Here is a 14,901-nt window from a genome sequence, read left to right as displayed (position 1 = left end):
AGGAAGCAATGGGCCCATGTGAAACCCCTGGGGACACTTAAATGCCCTACTTTACTGCTGAATCTCAGGACATCTGGTCAGTTGTCATCCACCTCTGCCCATCACCTGGGACCTGGGAGAGTGCAGAGAGCCACCTGACACTCCCAGCTACAACCACTGACCTGTCAAGTCAACTGAGGCTAATAACTGGTATGAGGCACAGTGCCAATTGTCTTTGACACTGGGTGGGGTCTGTGTCAGTAGAACCGCCTCCAGTCACCAATCACTGTGTCTTAAGCTCTGCCAATCATGAGAGGCAGATGGGTGGAGCTGAAGTAACATGTTCTCAGCAGGCTGCTTACCGGCCCTGTTAGATGCTACAGCTGTCTTGTCTACCTCCATACTGTTTCCAGTGCACCCCAGGAGTGAGGAGGCCAGCAGTAACTGGGTGAGCAACCATAAATGCTGAAGTTTGTAGTATGTAAAGGGAGTTATGGTGGGTCACTATTCTAGTAGTAACACAGGCACTCGGGATTAAGGGGTTTCACTAGTCATAGCAGGCACTGGGGATAGTCCGCTAGAACCTATAACTAGGATAGTGATACTCTCAGTGACTGTTACAACTAGTGATACCTCTTAACTCCCTCAATCCCTGTTATTAAAGGCCCCCATAAATTCTGGCACTAGTGATGATGAATTCTTGGGACTTCTCAGAAAACTAGAAGAGTACTTCAACCTTATATCACTCTGTTATATTGTCTGTTAAATATTTTAGTACACCATTTGGTTCAGAATATTTTTTTTCTTGTTTTCCTCCTCAAAACCTAGGTGCGTCTTATAGTCAGGTGCGTCTTATAGTGTGAAAAATATGATATATTCTTTAAGTGAGCAGTTGTGCTAGTGTTTTGTTGTAGACACTAGGCATTTACAAAATGTTTGTAGCTGTTATAGATTATGATCTTTTAAAAATATTAATCGTAGTGGTTTTATTGTTTTAAAAACCTATTAAAAAATTTTAAGTCCAGCTTCTCTATGAGGAGTATCATAAAGGTGCTAAAGAAAAATTGATGCTTACCTTGACATGATTGTTATGTAGTGAGACTATTAATGATATATGTTTATTTAATTCTGTTGTTTATTAAGTGATGCAATAAATGTTTGAAAATAGTACTGTAGTTTTTTTTTTATTGACAGTTTTATATGTATATGTATATATCAAGCACAAATCCTAGTTTGGGGTCTATTAAAAACTTTAAATTCTAGTTTTTTAGTATTGTTCAGAGGTAGTGACTTTTTTTATAAAGCAGGTTTTTAAAATGTTTTAGGGGTTAACCATAAAGCATAGCAAAGCAGATCTTTTTTGCCTTGTTTTAAGTAAGTCTGGTTTGTATTTATCTGGAAGTATATAAAAGTTAAATTAGTAGTCTTTCTGGTTGTTATTTTTAATCCTCACCCAAGAATTTTCTTTTTCATTCATTTGACAGAGAGAGAGAGAGAGAGAGAGAGAGAACCGTAAATGTGAGAAACATTGATCCATTGCCTCTCATATGTGCCCCTAATGGGGATTGAACCTCAGCCTTTTTGGTGTATGGGATGACATTCCAACCAACTGATTAACCTGGCCAGAGCAGTTATTTTTCTTTGAAAAAGTATTTTTTCTGCCATAAATTTTAAATATTTTAATAAATTAAACATCAATATATTTTAATACATTGTAAGTAATTTATAAAGGTTGAAGTTACTTATATTTTAAAGCTATTACATCTAGTCCCTAAAATGAAACATATTAATATTATAGTTTTTACTTTCGGGAAAAAGTTTATAATTATGCCTTAATTCACAAACTAAATAAATGATATGTTGATGGAGATAGCCAGTAGGTATCTTGAAAGGTGAGTCTAGATTCAGTTGACGGATGGTAGTTATAAAAATAAAATTTGAAATTATTTTCTTATAATTGGTCATTGAAGCTCTGGGAGAAGATCAGCGTGTAAAAGCCCAGAATACGAGGTCTGAGGTTAGAAGCTGGGAAACAACAACGTTTAGGGAGATAGTGGTCAATTAAAATGTGTATATAGTCCATCCTTTTAAAATTAAATATTAGTAATATATTAGAAAAAATGGAAGAAACGAAATGTAGAGACTAGTATTTTTTTTTCCAATTATCAAACAGTGATAGTCCTAATTTTTAGTGCTCTAAAGCTTTTATATAATAGTGAAATCTTTACTCTGAGATGATACATTTTGGACTCAATTGTATAATCAGTTTTTCAAAAAACATTTAATGAAGTAAGAATATAATATATAAAGTGAAGATCTGTAGTCATAAATATGTCTTCATTTCAATTGGTTTAACTTTATTTCCTCCATTTTTTTCTCTTTCCTACTGATCCATCCATTTATCCATCATTTATTTATTCATCATCCATTTGTCCATCCATCTTCCTCAGTCTCCCTCCCTCCCTTATAGAATTAAACATGCTTTCCAGCTATAGTTCCTGACACCTTGTAAGAGGGCAGTTTGCTTAAGTCTTAATCACATCACTGTGGGGTTCTGAAAAAGCTTTGAAGTTGTTTCCAGGGTTGCTTAAAAAATTTGTGCCACAGTGAACTGTGATCATAGTAACTCAGCAGGAAGCATTGGTAACATCTAGTTTATCTCTAGGTGGGCTGTTAAGAGCTAGTTTTCTCTTTCTTTTTCTAGGAAGTGCTTTGTTTTTGTTTCAGAAAGAAGTTGTTCTAATGGATTTTGTTTTGTAGAATTGCTATGGAATTTACTTTGATTTTTAGTGTTAGTTTAGATAAATTAAAACTGCAGAGTGCTCAAACAATGGACATGGATTAAAATATCAAAAACTGCACATTTATTCTAAGCGTACCCATGGATTGAATTGTTAAATTATTCTGCTGTAGTTATGAAATTCCTAAAGCAGTTATGACCAAAATGAATGAATTATATATATTCTTTTATTCACATATTTTATATGTAATATGTGTGAATATATATATGAATATTATATATATAATATGTGAATAAAATAATAAAATATGATTTATCTATAAAGTCTTGGCATCTTCATGTTTCAGGATGTTATCTTCACAGGATGAAAATTAATTTACATTGCATTCTTCTGAAAAATTTATTCTGTATTATGCACTATATATTATAGGTTATGATCATTGACTCTTGCTGTAGACTAAGTTTATCTTATTCATTGTTATACCTTAAGAAAGTAATTTTATACTCCTATAAAACATTCTGACAGATGAAAATCTATTTTATCTTGAAAGACTTATGAGATGATTAAATGGTATCTTCTAGTAAACATTTTCAATGTTTAGGAATTTTCACTATTTTTTTTTGATGTGTGTGTGAGAATTCTAGGCATCACCAGAGGATGATGCCATTGTATATAAAACTTTTCTCATTTCTAACCCCAGTCAGTATATTGTTAGCTAGTTTAGTTTCATTTTTGCATATTTGAAGTCTTTGTCATGTCAGATTAGGTATTCAAGGGTCACTATATTTTTCTTTAATCTCAAAATTTCTCCTCATTTGTAGAACACAAATATTTTTATAAGTATATAGAATATATAAATATTTATAATTTAGAAGTTACACCATTTCTACTGTACTCCCTTAGTAACCTTGGTTATAAAATGTGTGACATACAGTGTCATTCAAAAGTTTGAGAAGGTTACCTAAAATATATGCACTTGAGTTTCCAAAATGAAAAGCATTATTGCTCATCTAGATACAGTAATGTCAGTAGATGATAGTAATGCCTGAACTTTCTGCAAAATATGAGGATTCCTTTTAATCTACTAAGATGTTAAGAAAATTTAATTATTTTAATATTTACCATAGGAATAATGATACTCTGATTACATGTTTCCTATAGCAGTGGTTCTTAATACTTTTTTAGGTAGTACCCCTTGATGTGCATACGTACTGATATATTTGCAAATTTAAGAGATTCACCTCTCCCTTATCCAAAAAAGAACAAAAGTTTTTCTGTTTTAAAGAAATACTTGACTAATTGAAGTTTACCAATCTTTTAATCTAGTTATTCTCAGCAGAATAGGAGTATTTGTGTATCAGAATTCCTGTGAAATTGAAAAGTTATTGTCCTTCTAGACCCTATCCCCTCCTCCTTTTGTTCTATTTGGCACTTCCCCCACCCCCATCACGCTTGTAGTAGTGTTTTAATATGTAACTCAGTTTCCAGAGAGAACTTTTTCCCTATGAAGGGAGTGACCTGTTTGTCTTCAGACGTAGTAGTAGGCTAGGTATAGTCAAGTGTTAAATAATAAAATAGCATTTACTTAACTTATCAGTTTCTTATGATACTGAACATCTCTGGAGAAGTGATGAAACAAATTACTCTTCTAATGCTCTACCCCTGTCATTGCCATTGGGAAGGAGATCGAAGACACTGCACCAGGGAAGCCTACCAAAAAGATTCTGGCTGTGTAATCCAACATATCCTGTCCTTCACAGATACTGTACTCTCGTTAGAGTGGCTACTGGAACTGGGCTGGAATTTAGATAAAGCTGTAAAGGAGATAATCTTCATTATTTGGGAATGATAAATTGAAACTTGAGACCAGAATAGGACATAATCTGGGAATACTATATTCTCTGCTTTTTCCTCAATAGTAAGAATATGTCAAGGATTTATTCATTCTCAAAGTATAGAAGCCTATTAGGAGACCATATTAAAAAGTCAGTGAATTGCAGCATTTAAAGGTAATTTAGTAAGACTTTCTTCTGTAGAAGCAATGCATTACAACGAACACAAAACTGGAGTCAGAATAACTGACTTTTAATTCCAATTTGTCTTTGTGCAACTTTTATATTTTTAAGGAAACCACTTCTCTGATTCTTGTTTTTTGGTAGAGGGAGGATAATAGTATCTGCATTACACTTCATAGGTCTGGTTTTTTTTTTTGTTTCTTTTTGCTTAAAATTATTTTTTTAAGTACAGTTTATATTCAGTATTGTTTTGAATTACTTTAAGTTATACAGCATAGTTGTTAGACAATCATACTGTAAGACTATTGAGAGGATAAAAAATCTGTGTTCAAAATATTGATTATGCCTTATAAATTGTTAAATTTTATGCAAATGTAAGATAATCTGATCACTTCTTTGCTTGTTAATATATTGGTATGATTAATTGGCCCTCCCTCTGTTTAGTTGCTACCTTTTGTAATTCTATTTCTGTAATATATGTCTGTAATGTGTTCCTCTTTACAAGGCTGGTGGATTCTAGTAACACCTTGTTTAGTAATTTCACAGCTGTTTGTTTAGTGCCTATTAGCTGCCAGGTACTATTGAACATTGTGAAAATGTAAAGGTAAACAAGATAATATATGCTTGGTAATTAAAGATGAACAGTTATATCATCAGATAGGTGGAAGCTTGTGATTGAAATAGTATCTGGATTGAGTATTAGAGAAGAATTAGATTAGTGGAACAAATGTTTTTAAAGATAGCATTATACATTGGTTTACTTCATAATGATGTGCATTTTCAGGCACTACTACTGAAATTGTTACAGAACCCCTGGGCTGCTCCAGTTGAAAACAAACCCATGGGCTCTTTAGTTAGGGGCCCGATTGCCCGCCGCCAAAATTATAACTCTCAATACCAGAGTTTGGTGAAAAGAAAAAGAATTGTTTATTTAACAGTTATATAGATTTAGTTACTTGCGGATTTCTGTTGTTAAGTCTTATGCTCTTTAAAATACCCACAAACACATATCCTTGCCTCCCCCCCCTTCCAAACCAGGCTAGTTTTAGGGAAGTCAGAGAAACCGTTTCCCTACTTTCCCAACACAGTTCAGCTTTACCAGCAGCTGCCAATCATTCAATCTGATTGGGGAGGTCCTTTCTGTGCTGTGGTGCCCTCCAGCTCTCAATGCAGAACCACCTGGATTCTCAGCCTCCTTGCAAACTGTCTTCTCCCTGCAAACTGCACGGATCTCCTTTCCTCCTCAAAACCGCATGGCGAGAGCCTCTTAACGCAGCCTGGAGACCCCTTCTCCAAGCCACATGGAGAAGGCCCCTTCACCAAGCCACGTGGAGGGAGCACACGAGAGAGCGAGAGCGAGAGAGCCCGAGAGCTAGAGTGAGAGCCCGAGTCAGAGCGCCAGAGCGAGAGCGCGAGCCAGAGAGCGAGAGTCCCAGAGTGAGAGCCAGAGAGAGTCTGAGTCAGAGCGCCAGAGCGAGAGCCAGAGTGTCAGAGTGAGAGCACGAGCGAGAGCCAGAGAGAGTCCGAGCGCCAGAGCCAGAGCGCGAGTGAGAACCCGAGTCAGAGAGCCAGAGTGTCCGAGTGCCAGTGAGAGCCAGAGCCCGAACGAGAGCTTGAGAGAGTCTGAGCTAAAATGTCTGCAGCTGCTTATATATCCCTGACTGCGTCATCTGACGCAGTGGGCGTTGCAAACAGTTCTGACCATTCACAGGTCCTTACGTAGGCTCTGTGTGCTTTCTCCATACTGTCCCCTGGTTCAAGACTCCTCCCATCTGCCTGAGGCTTTGGATGCATTAAATCCATTTGCATAAGAAAGATAGTAGCCACCAGCCTCAGGCATGTGGAAGCATTTGAAAAGCTGCTTACTTCTCTCCGTCCCCCAGCAGCAAACTCTGAGGATTTTTGGACTCCCCTGTTTCTGTAACAAAATTACCACTGAAATATTTTTATATTGGTTTTATAATTAAGAATATTACTTTAATCTTTATATATAATTAGCTTTTAGTAAGAGTGGGTTTCACTTGAGAAGGATTTACCTTTTCTGTATATGTGTGACACTTGGATATTGATGTTACCTAATTTTTCTTTAGGTAATTTATTTAAAATACGTACTATTAGAACATCTTTCATTTAGAATTTGGTAGGAATTGATAAGATCGATAAAGATTAGTAGCAACAATTTCAGTTCATATGTACAAATCATAGAAAAGGAAGGGATTTTACAGATTATCTTATCAGTTATTTTAAAATCCTTTTTAGAGGAACAATGGAATTCCTTTGTTCTGCTGAGGTGCCTTAGGATCTACTGAAGAGGGACTTTGCCTTGGGGGGAGGGGTACGTTCAGCAGCTATGCCTATGCCGCTTTCCCCTTTCAACTAGAGTAGATCCTGTATGATGTTTTATATTGTATGTTGGTGACAAATGAAAGTTTTTTAAAAATAGCTTTTATGTTTAAAAATGTAAGTTAGAAACCCAGTCTTGTTCCCTATTTTAATGACATAGAGTACCGGAGCATTAAAGTTAACTGGAACCCTGATTTCTTAACTTCACTTCAAAGTTTTTCAGTTAAATCATACTACTTCCATGTTGCTTTGGTAATATTAAAATTTTTATTAAGTCATTTTAAGTAATGAACAATCCAGACTGTGTATGACTGGATCTGACATCAAGAATATTTCATTGACAGTGTTACAATCAATACCTGGAAAATTGGTACTTGTTTTATATACAAAGTATTTTTTTTCTTCGAGTACTAAAAATATTAATAATTGAAATTCAAGTAAGTTTTTATAATTTTCAGGTTTTTTTTTTTTTTTTTTTAGCACTTTGCCCTTAAACTCTTAGGACACTAAACACCTCTTTCCTAGAGAATAAGATGTGCTTCATTCATGATCAGTGTGGGATAAGTTAAATAAGGTAGTTAAAGGCATAAAATTATCCCTGTTTTTGAGTTTCAAGCTGAATTCTCATTAAACAGACTTGGTAAATATGCAATTTTCCTGTAAAGTAAGTGCTTACAGAACTTTTTTTGTGCTTTGGCATTAGGTTTACTTAGTGCCTAACTTCTCAATTACCAGTGAAGGTAAAACCAAGATGATTTAGTATGAGTTGTAATCACATCTAAGGAACAATTGTATTGTGTATGAAACAAATAGAAGAACTGTTTCTTTTTTTTTTTTTTGAAAAAATTTGCATTTAGTTAGGATTGTTTTGGCCTTGACTTTTTGGCAAGATGAACTCATTAGGATTTTTAATTAAATTTAGAATTCTCTAGCATAAATATAGACCAGGAATTTTCAACTTTTTAATCTCATGACACATAAACGAATTACTTAAATTTTGCAGCACATCAAAAAATATATATTTGTCAATATGACAAAAAACAGGTATAATTTTGATTCATTCACACCAGATGGCTATTATGTTGGCTGTTGTCATTATTTTATTTGACAGTCTGAGGGAAAAGAGGTTAGTGTATCTGACTAAATAGTCAGGTAGTGTATGTTTAAAAAATTCTTGTACACGTTGAAAATCACTGATACAGATTAATAGCAAATTGTAGTCTTCCTATTAATTAATAATAATAAGGCAATAATTTTTAAAATTGATTTATAACATATCAGTTTAAGTTGTACAAAATAATGATTTGTTATTACTTCATACTGTGAAATGATTCCTATAGTAAGTCTAGTTAACAATTACTAGGTAATTGTGATTTTAAAGATTTTAAGTTCATGTAAGCTAAACAGAATGACTTACAGAATCTATTTAGATCCAGCTATTGGGTTATTGAAAACTTAGCTCAGCATAATTTACCCCCTTTTCTCAACTCCTGATAATTATTTTTATAGATTTTTCAAAAATGATAAAGTGATTATTGAGTAAAATTAATGCTTAATCTCATCTATTTCTTTTTAAAAATTATTTGCAGGAGAGGGCTGCTCACAATTTATATGGCCAACTTGGTAAGTAATTTTTTTTCTTTTTGATGAGCGTTTTCCATGTGCTTTTTAATATTTTCTTTTTTAAATCAAGTTCCCTTCAAAGAGAAAAAAATAATTTGAGAATATTTTCTTTCTCTGTTTTGAAGGGTAGACTTAAAGGTTTGAAAGAGCCTTGATGTCATCTGCTTTATTTCTTTCATATGTGACTGAATTTCACTTATTTCAGGAGGAAAGTGATTCACAGCCCTGTGCTCTTTATGACTATCTTTTTTACTATGTAGATCTTATTTATTTATTTTTACTGTACTTTTTCCATTGCCATTTATCCCTCTAATGCCCTCTGTCTTCTTCCCTCCCCTGCCCTGCAATCACCACCCTGTTGTCTGTGCCCCTGAGTCTTTTTTCTTTTTTGCTCAATCCCTCCACCCCCTCAAAGCTGTAGCTCTTCATCTTTGATTGGACCTAGATATCTGTGTATCGCTATACATACTGAATTGAATCTCTTACTATATTTCTATGGCCATTCCTTATGGGAAAAATGATGTAAGGATGAGCTCTTATGAGGGCTCTTGTATCTTCTTGTACATCAGAACATCATTGGTTCTATCTTCAAACACTGAGTTTATGTAATAAAATAACTAGGCTTTAAATTTCTAAGTTTACAGAAGTGAAATCAATGTTAACTAGTCTGATATTCTTTATGGTAAATATGTAGTTGAAATATAATTTTCATTGTCAAGTTCATATTTGAATACATACTTATATTAATGTGAAATAAGCCAGTTGGTGAAAGACAAATACTGTATGATCTCACCTATAAGAGGAGTCTAATGAACAAAATAAACTAACAAGCAAAATAGAACGGGAGGCATGGAAACATGGAACAGACTGACAGCAACCACAGAGGAGTGGGGACGGGTATAAGAAGGGGAAGTGACTAGACAAAGAACATGTATGAATGACCCATGGACATGGACAGCAGTGTGGAGATTGTGTGATCAGGGGGTGGACTGGGTGGGGGAGGGCAAAGGGGGAAAAATAGGGACAATTGTAATAGAATGACAATAAAAAAATATGTATATATTTTAAAGTTGCTTAGAATTAAAAGGCAATATTGACAAATTTAACTAAAAGATAATTATTTACAGAATGATAAGTTCTTGAATTCTGTAATAAGGGAATATAAATCAGTTATGTTTACTAACTCATTTCAGTTACGAACAATATGTAATTTTTGCTCTGAATTTACCATGTGTTAGTGACTGTGTAATAAGCTAGTAGGCAACATCAAGACAGCCTTGTACTTACGGAGTGTGCTGTCTAGTGGAGAAGTCACTAATGTTTGAAAAGGACTAAAAGATGAATGATAGGGTGCTGTGGGAACCATATTAGTAGCACCAAATTATTCTGGTGCTTTCAGTCCTTATTTTTAAAAAAATCTTAAAAATATTTTGCTTGCATACTAGAGGAGATTTGAGTTTTAATGTTTCTTTTTTTCTTTTAGTCATGCGCATGCTTTTCTACTCTACCTCATGGTATATACTTTAATAACCAAATACTGCATATATTTACATACTTATCTTTAAAATCCTGGTAAACTTTCACAAACTTTCTTTGTGTTTTCTGGTTTAGATTGTAAATTCTGGAAGAGAAGGTCTTTGACTTTGATATAAACAATGTTGTAGAGTGCCTTTAAAATATTGCATTATTTTTGATTAAACTTTTTATTTTGAAATAATCATAGATTAACATACAGCTCTAAGAAAAAATAGAGATATTTCATGTACTCTCTACCCAGTTTTTCTAAGTAGTACTATCTTACAAAAATGTAGTAGTATCAAAATTAGGATATTTATATTGAGATTTACTGAAGTCAAGATAGAGAACATTTCCTTCACCACAAGGATCTCTCATGCCGCCCTTGAGTAACTAATCCACTTCTCTCTTACTCTTACCACCCCTTCTCCCAGTTAACCTCTGGCAACATCTAATCCATTCTTTACTGCCGTAATTCTGTAATCTCTATAGTCCTTTTAAGAATGGTATATAAATAGAATCATATAGTGTATACTATTTGTGATTAGCTGTTTCACTCAGCATAATTTTCTGGAGATTCATTCAAGCTGTTGGCACATGTCACTAGTTCATTCCTCTTTATTGCTGAGTAGTGTTCCATGGTATGACTATATTAATTTGTTTAACTATTTACCCAGTGGGGGACATCTGGCTCATTTCCAGTTTTTGGCTATTGCATATAAAGCTGCTATAAATATTCACGTGCAGCTTTTTGTGTGAATGTGAGTTTTTATTTTTCTAGGATAATTGCCCAGGAGTGTGATTGCCAGAACATATGGTAGTTGCTATTTGGTTTTTAAAGAAACCTTTAAACTGTTTTCCAGACTGGCTGTATGATGTTGTTTTGATAGTGTTTCCAGTCTAGAATAAACTTTTGTATCTCTAGTTCTTACTAAATGGAAAACGTTTTTTGGGGAGGGGCATTTGTCTGTTAAATAGATTTGTATCTGTCCACATTAATAAAATTCACCATTAGAATGTTAGAAAAGTCTTTCAGAAAATGCAAAATATGAATTGGTCTTTCATCCTTAGTCAGTTATAAAGGATCTGTAATTCAAAAATTTTATGAGATCAAAGGCTTTACACATAGATTTTTGACTATGTCTAAATAAGCTTCATTTTCCCTTTAAGTAGAGCTTTTTATTTATACTGTTACTATTTAACTATTATTATAGTAACAGGGTGGTTGGTTTGAAATAGGTAAGAATGTAAATATTTTCAGAGCTACCAAATTAAGCCTTAAGAAATAACTTTGTTTTATAACTTTGTTGTATTGCTTATTAGACTAAGTTGAAATTGTTGGCTTATAACATCAACAACAAAATTTCTAAATGTTGGGAGGTTTTATTTTTAAAAATTATTTATTGTATTTAGGTCTGTGTTTCTGATCTGTAAAGTATAGAAAGGCATAAAGAAGAAAGTAAAAGTTTATAATTTTACCATGTCCTAATTATTAACATTTTAGTGTTTATTTTTTATTCCCTTCTTTTTCTCCAGTGTATGTACATAAGTACACAAACATAGATGCATAGTCACATTTCACATTGTATAGCCATTTAAAAAAAATAAGTACATTTTGTTTTTGACATTTTTATTACTGTGCCATATAGTTATTTTTAATTTAAAATTTTAATTAATTTTTTATTGAATTTGTTGGGGGTGGCATTGGTTAGTAAAACCATACAGGTTTCAAGTGTACAGTTCCATAACACATCATCCTCATTGCTCATGATGATCAGTTTTGGAGGGTATCCTCCTACTTTTTTGCTTCTTGATTATGTCTTCATTGTGCGTTGATTTTATACATACACACATATACAGAGCCCCACTCAAAATATTGGGAGACAGTGAAATAACTGTTTGGTTTGTAATAATATAATTTTGTTTGTTTCGGCTGTGACAGTTATTTATTCTTTAATTACACTGTTGTGCCTTTGAATGAATACATGATAGAAGAATACACAGAACTGGCTCCATATCATCTCTGTTGTCCTTGTTTTTATTTTTATTTATTGAATGTTTATTTATTGGGTGCAAAGCACTTTGGTAGGTGTTGAGCACAAATATAAGTCATTATTCTGTCCTTAAAATTAATATAGTTGAGGAAACAACATATAACTAGATCTGGATTTAAAATGAGTGAGTAATTAATAGTCCAGATAGTGTATTCATATCAGATATGTGGTTAGACAATACTGTTTTTAGAATCTTAAAAAAAGAACTCAGCTTTTGGCTGGGGCAATCAGAGAAGGTTTTATGAATTAAATGTGACTTGAATCTTAAAGAAAGGAATGGAGTTGGAGGAAGCTCCATCTTAGAGATGTATATATCCTGGGTGACCACAGGACAGAATTCTTGCCTTCCCAAGGATTGCCAAGTTGGGCCAGGGTTTAGGAACAACAACAATAACAGAAGAATAAGGATATTCTTGAACATCTACTGTTTTAGACACTGTAGGTGAAACTGGAGTTACCAAAAATAATAGTCTCTGCTTCCAAGGACCTTAACTTTGCTGGGGGAGAGAAATTTGTAAACCAATGGGAGTAAATCACATATCTTTTTTTTTCAGTATTGATAGTTGTCTCAAAACAGAAAACAGTAGTGTTTGTACTATGTAATGATGAATATAAATTTTGCTAGTTGTGTTTGTGTTAGTGTTATAAGAAGGTAAAGAACTCTAAATAAGGGACATCTCTGTTAATGCTTTTGTTATTATAAAAAGATCTTCCCTTGGATACTTTATAATTACTCTTACTTCTCATGATTATCTGTCAGTAAGCCCTGGTAAGTCTGTTATTTATTAGATCAGTAGTTTATAGCCTTAATGATTAACAATTTAAAATAAAATTAAAAACTTAAGGCTATTGAATTAATACCCATCTGAAAATGTTTCTTGTTATATGTTAGAAAGCATATTTTGGAAGGAAAAGAGTACAATTTTTAAACTAGTATTAGTTTTTTAGATTTTTAGAATTGATAGAGAATTAGTTGTTAAGGGGAAAAATGTATAAAAGTTATATGGAAAAGATATAAAATGAAGAATTAAATATTTTGTCTGGCTTCTGCCCAAGATATGGCTATAAAATGATGGAAACATTTTCCTGGGGCTAATATGCCAGAACCAATTACCCACAAGAACACCAGCTGCTAGGATTCAACTTTGCCACAGTGTGATTTAAAAGAGAACATATGAGAGTTTGCGTTCCCATGATTTCCCTTTATTATGTTGGTTGTGACAATGACTGAGGGTTTCAGTCTTTCAAAACTCATCATATGCTGCCTATAGATATTTAAAATGTGATGTCTTTAATTATAATTTATGACATTTAAAAGTCTATTTAAGTCTTTTTGAAAACTTCTCTCTGCAATTTCATTTATGCCACCAAGCATTCAACAATGCATGCATTTTAAAATTGTAAACATATATATCTAGTAGGTTTGTTGCTAGCATTTGTTTTTTAATTTTAAACATGCACTGTCTTTGATTAAAACATCTGTATTTGATTTTTCAAACATAAGGTTTGAAAATGTTGATTCAAATGTGTTCTTATAAGGCTACTTCAATTTAATTAGATTCAGCAGGCATTTATTAAATCAGTGCTGTGCTAGGCACAGGAGAATACAAAAGAAATACAAAATGGATTGTAAACTAGTCGGAGAAATTTGACAGATGAAATAGAAAGAAATAAACCAAAACTATTAAATTCAAAAACAGTTATAGACACCCTCTCTCAGAATGCTCCTTTAAGCCTTCCCTGTGCAGCAAATAGGATCTGCCATCCAGACTAGAAACTTAGGAGCTTTAATTCTTTTCTCCTGCTTATATACCTTGTCCAGTCCATCAGGAAGTCTTATTCTGCTTCTAAAATATATTCTGGATCTTACAGTGACTGACCACTTCCACGGTTATACCATAGTCTGAGCCCTAACATCTCTTGTCTGAGCTATCTTAATAACCTAACTGGTTTACCTCTTCCCATTCTTGTCCTCCTGTAGTCTGTTTATCACATAGCAGTCAGGATCATTGGGAATACAAGTTAGAACATGTCTATCGCTTGGTAGAGCTGAGATATTTGCTGTTCAAGGAGAATAGGTTCCTTCAAGTTGCCATGATTCACCTGATCACAAAGGCAGAAACAGGGGGATTTTCCCAGAGACTGTAACCAAGCTTGTGAGCAAGAAAAGGGAAATTATTAGAGATCCCTTTTATTTTCTTTTATTGGATAATTTAATACTATGTTTTCAAGACAACCTGTATTGTTGTACTTACTTTGAACTTGACACCATGTTTTCAAGACCTATGTGTGTTGCTTTATATGCTTCCAATATACATTGCCTCCGATTACGGCGTAGTGTGCCCGAATATTCATCCCCTATATATGCTTTATAGTAGCTTTATTGAGAAATAAAAAACCATAAAGTTTACCCCTTAAAGATTATAATTCAGTTATTTTAGTATACTCAGAGTTGTGTAGCATCACTGCTATTTAATTTTAGAATATTTCATCTACTACATTTTACTTGTTCCTTCTTCCAACGATGGATATCCAGATTGCTTCAACCTCTGAACATCACAAACAATGTGATGATGAATATGTTTGTACACAACCGTTTTTATGAGTTTTTCTGGGTGTGCATAGATACAG

General features: G+C 33.6%; 1 protein-coding gene across 2 annotated transcripts in view; it reads left to right on the top strand.

The window, feature by feature from the left end:
* TMEM135 (transmembrane protein 135) overlaps nucleotides 1-14,901 on the top strand; it is a 237,959-nt gene that overhangs the window by 32,175 nt on the left and 190,883 nt on the right. For both annotated transcript variants that reach the window (XM_090265753.1, XM_090265752.1), the window contains exon 4: nucleotides 8,668-8,701. In XM_090265753.1, the coding sequence (XP_090121879.1) occupies nucleotides 8,668-8,701 (34 nt within the window). The remainder of the gene's footprint in view (nucleotides 1-8,667; nucleotides 8,702-14,901) is intronic.

The sequence above is a fragment of the Furipterus horrens genome, unplaced genomic scaffold (genome assembly GCF_987537825.1).
Source record: "Furipterus horrens unplaced genomic scaffold, mFurHor1.1.pri manual_scaffold_2, whole genome shotgun sequence".
NCBI classification, from domain to species: domain Eukaryota; kingdom Metazoa; phylum Chordata; class Mammalia; order Chiroptera; family Furipteridae; genus Furipterus; species Furipterus horrens.
This window is presented reverse-complemented; position numbering and strand designations above follow the sequence as displayed.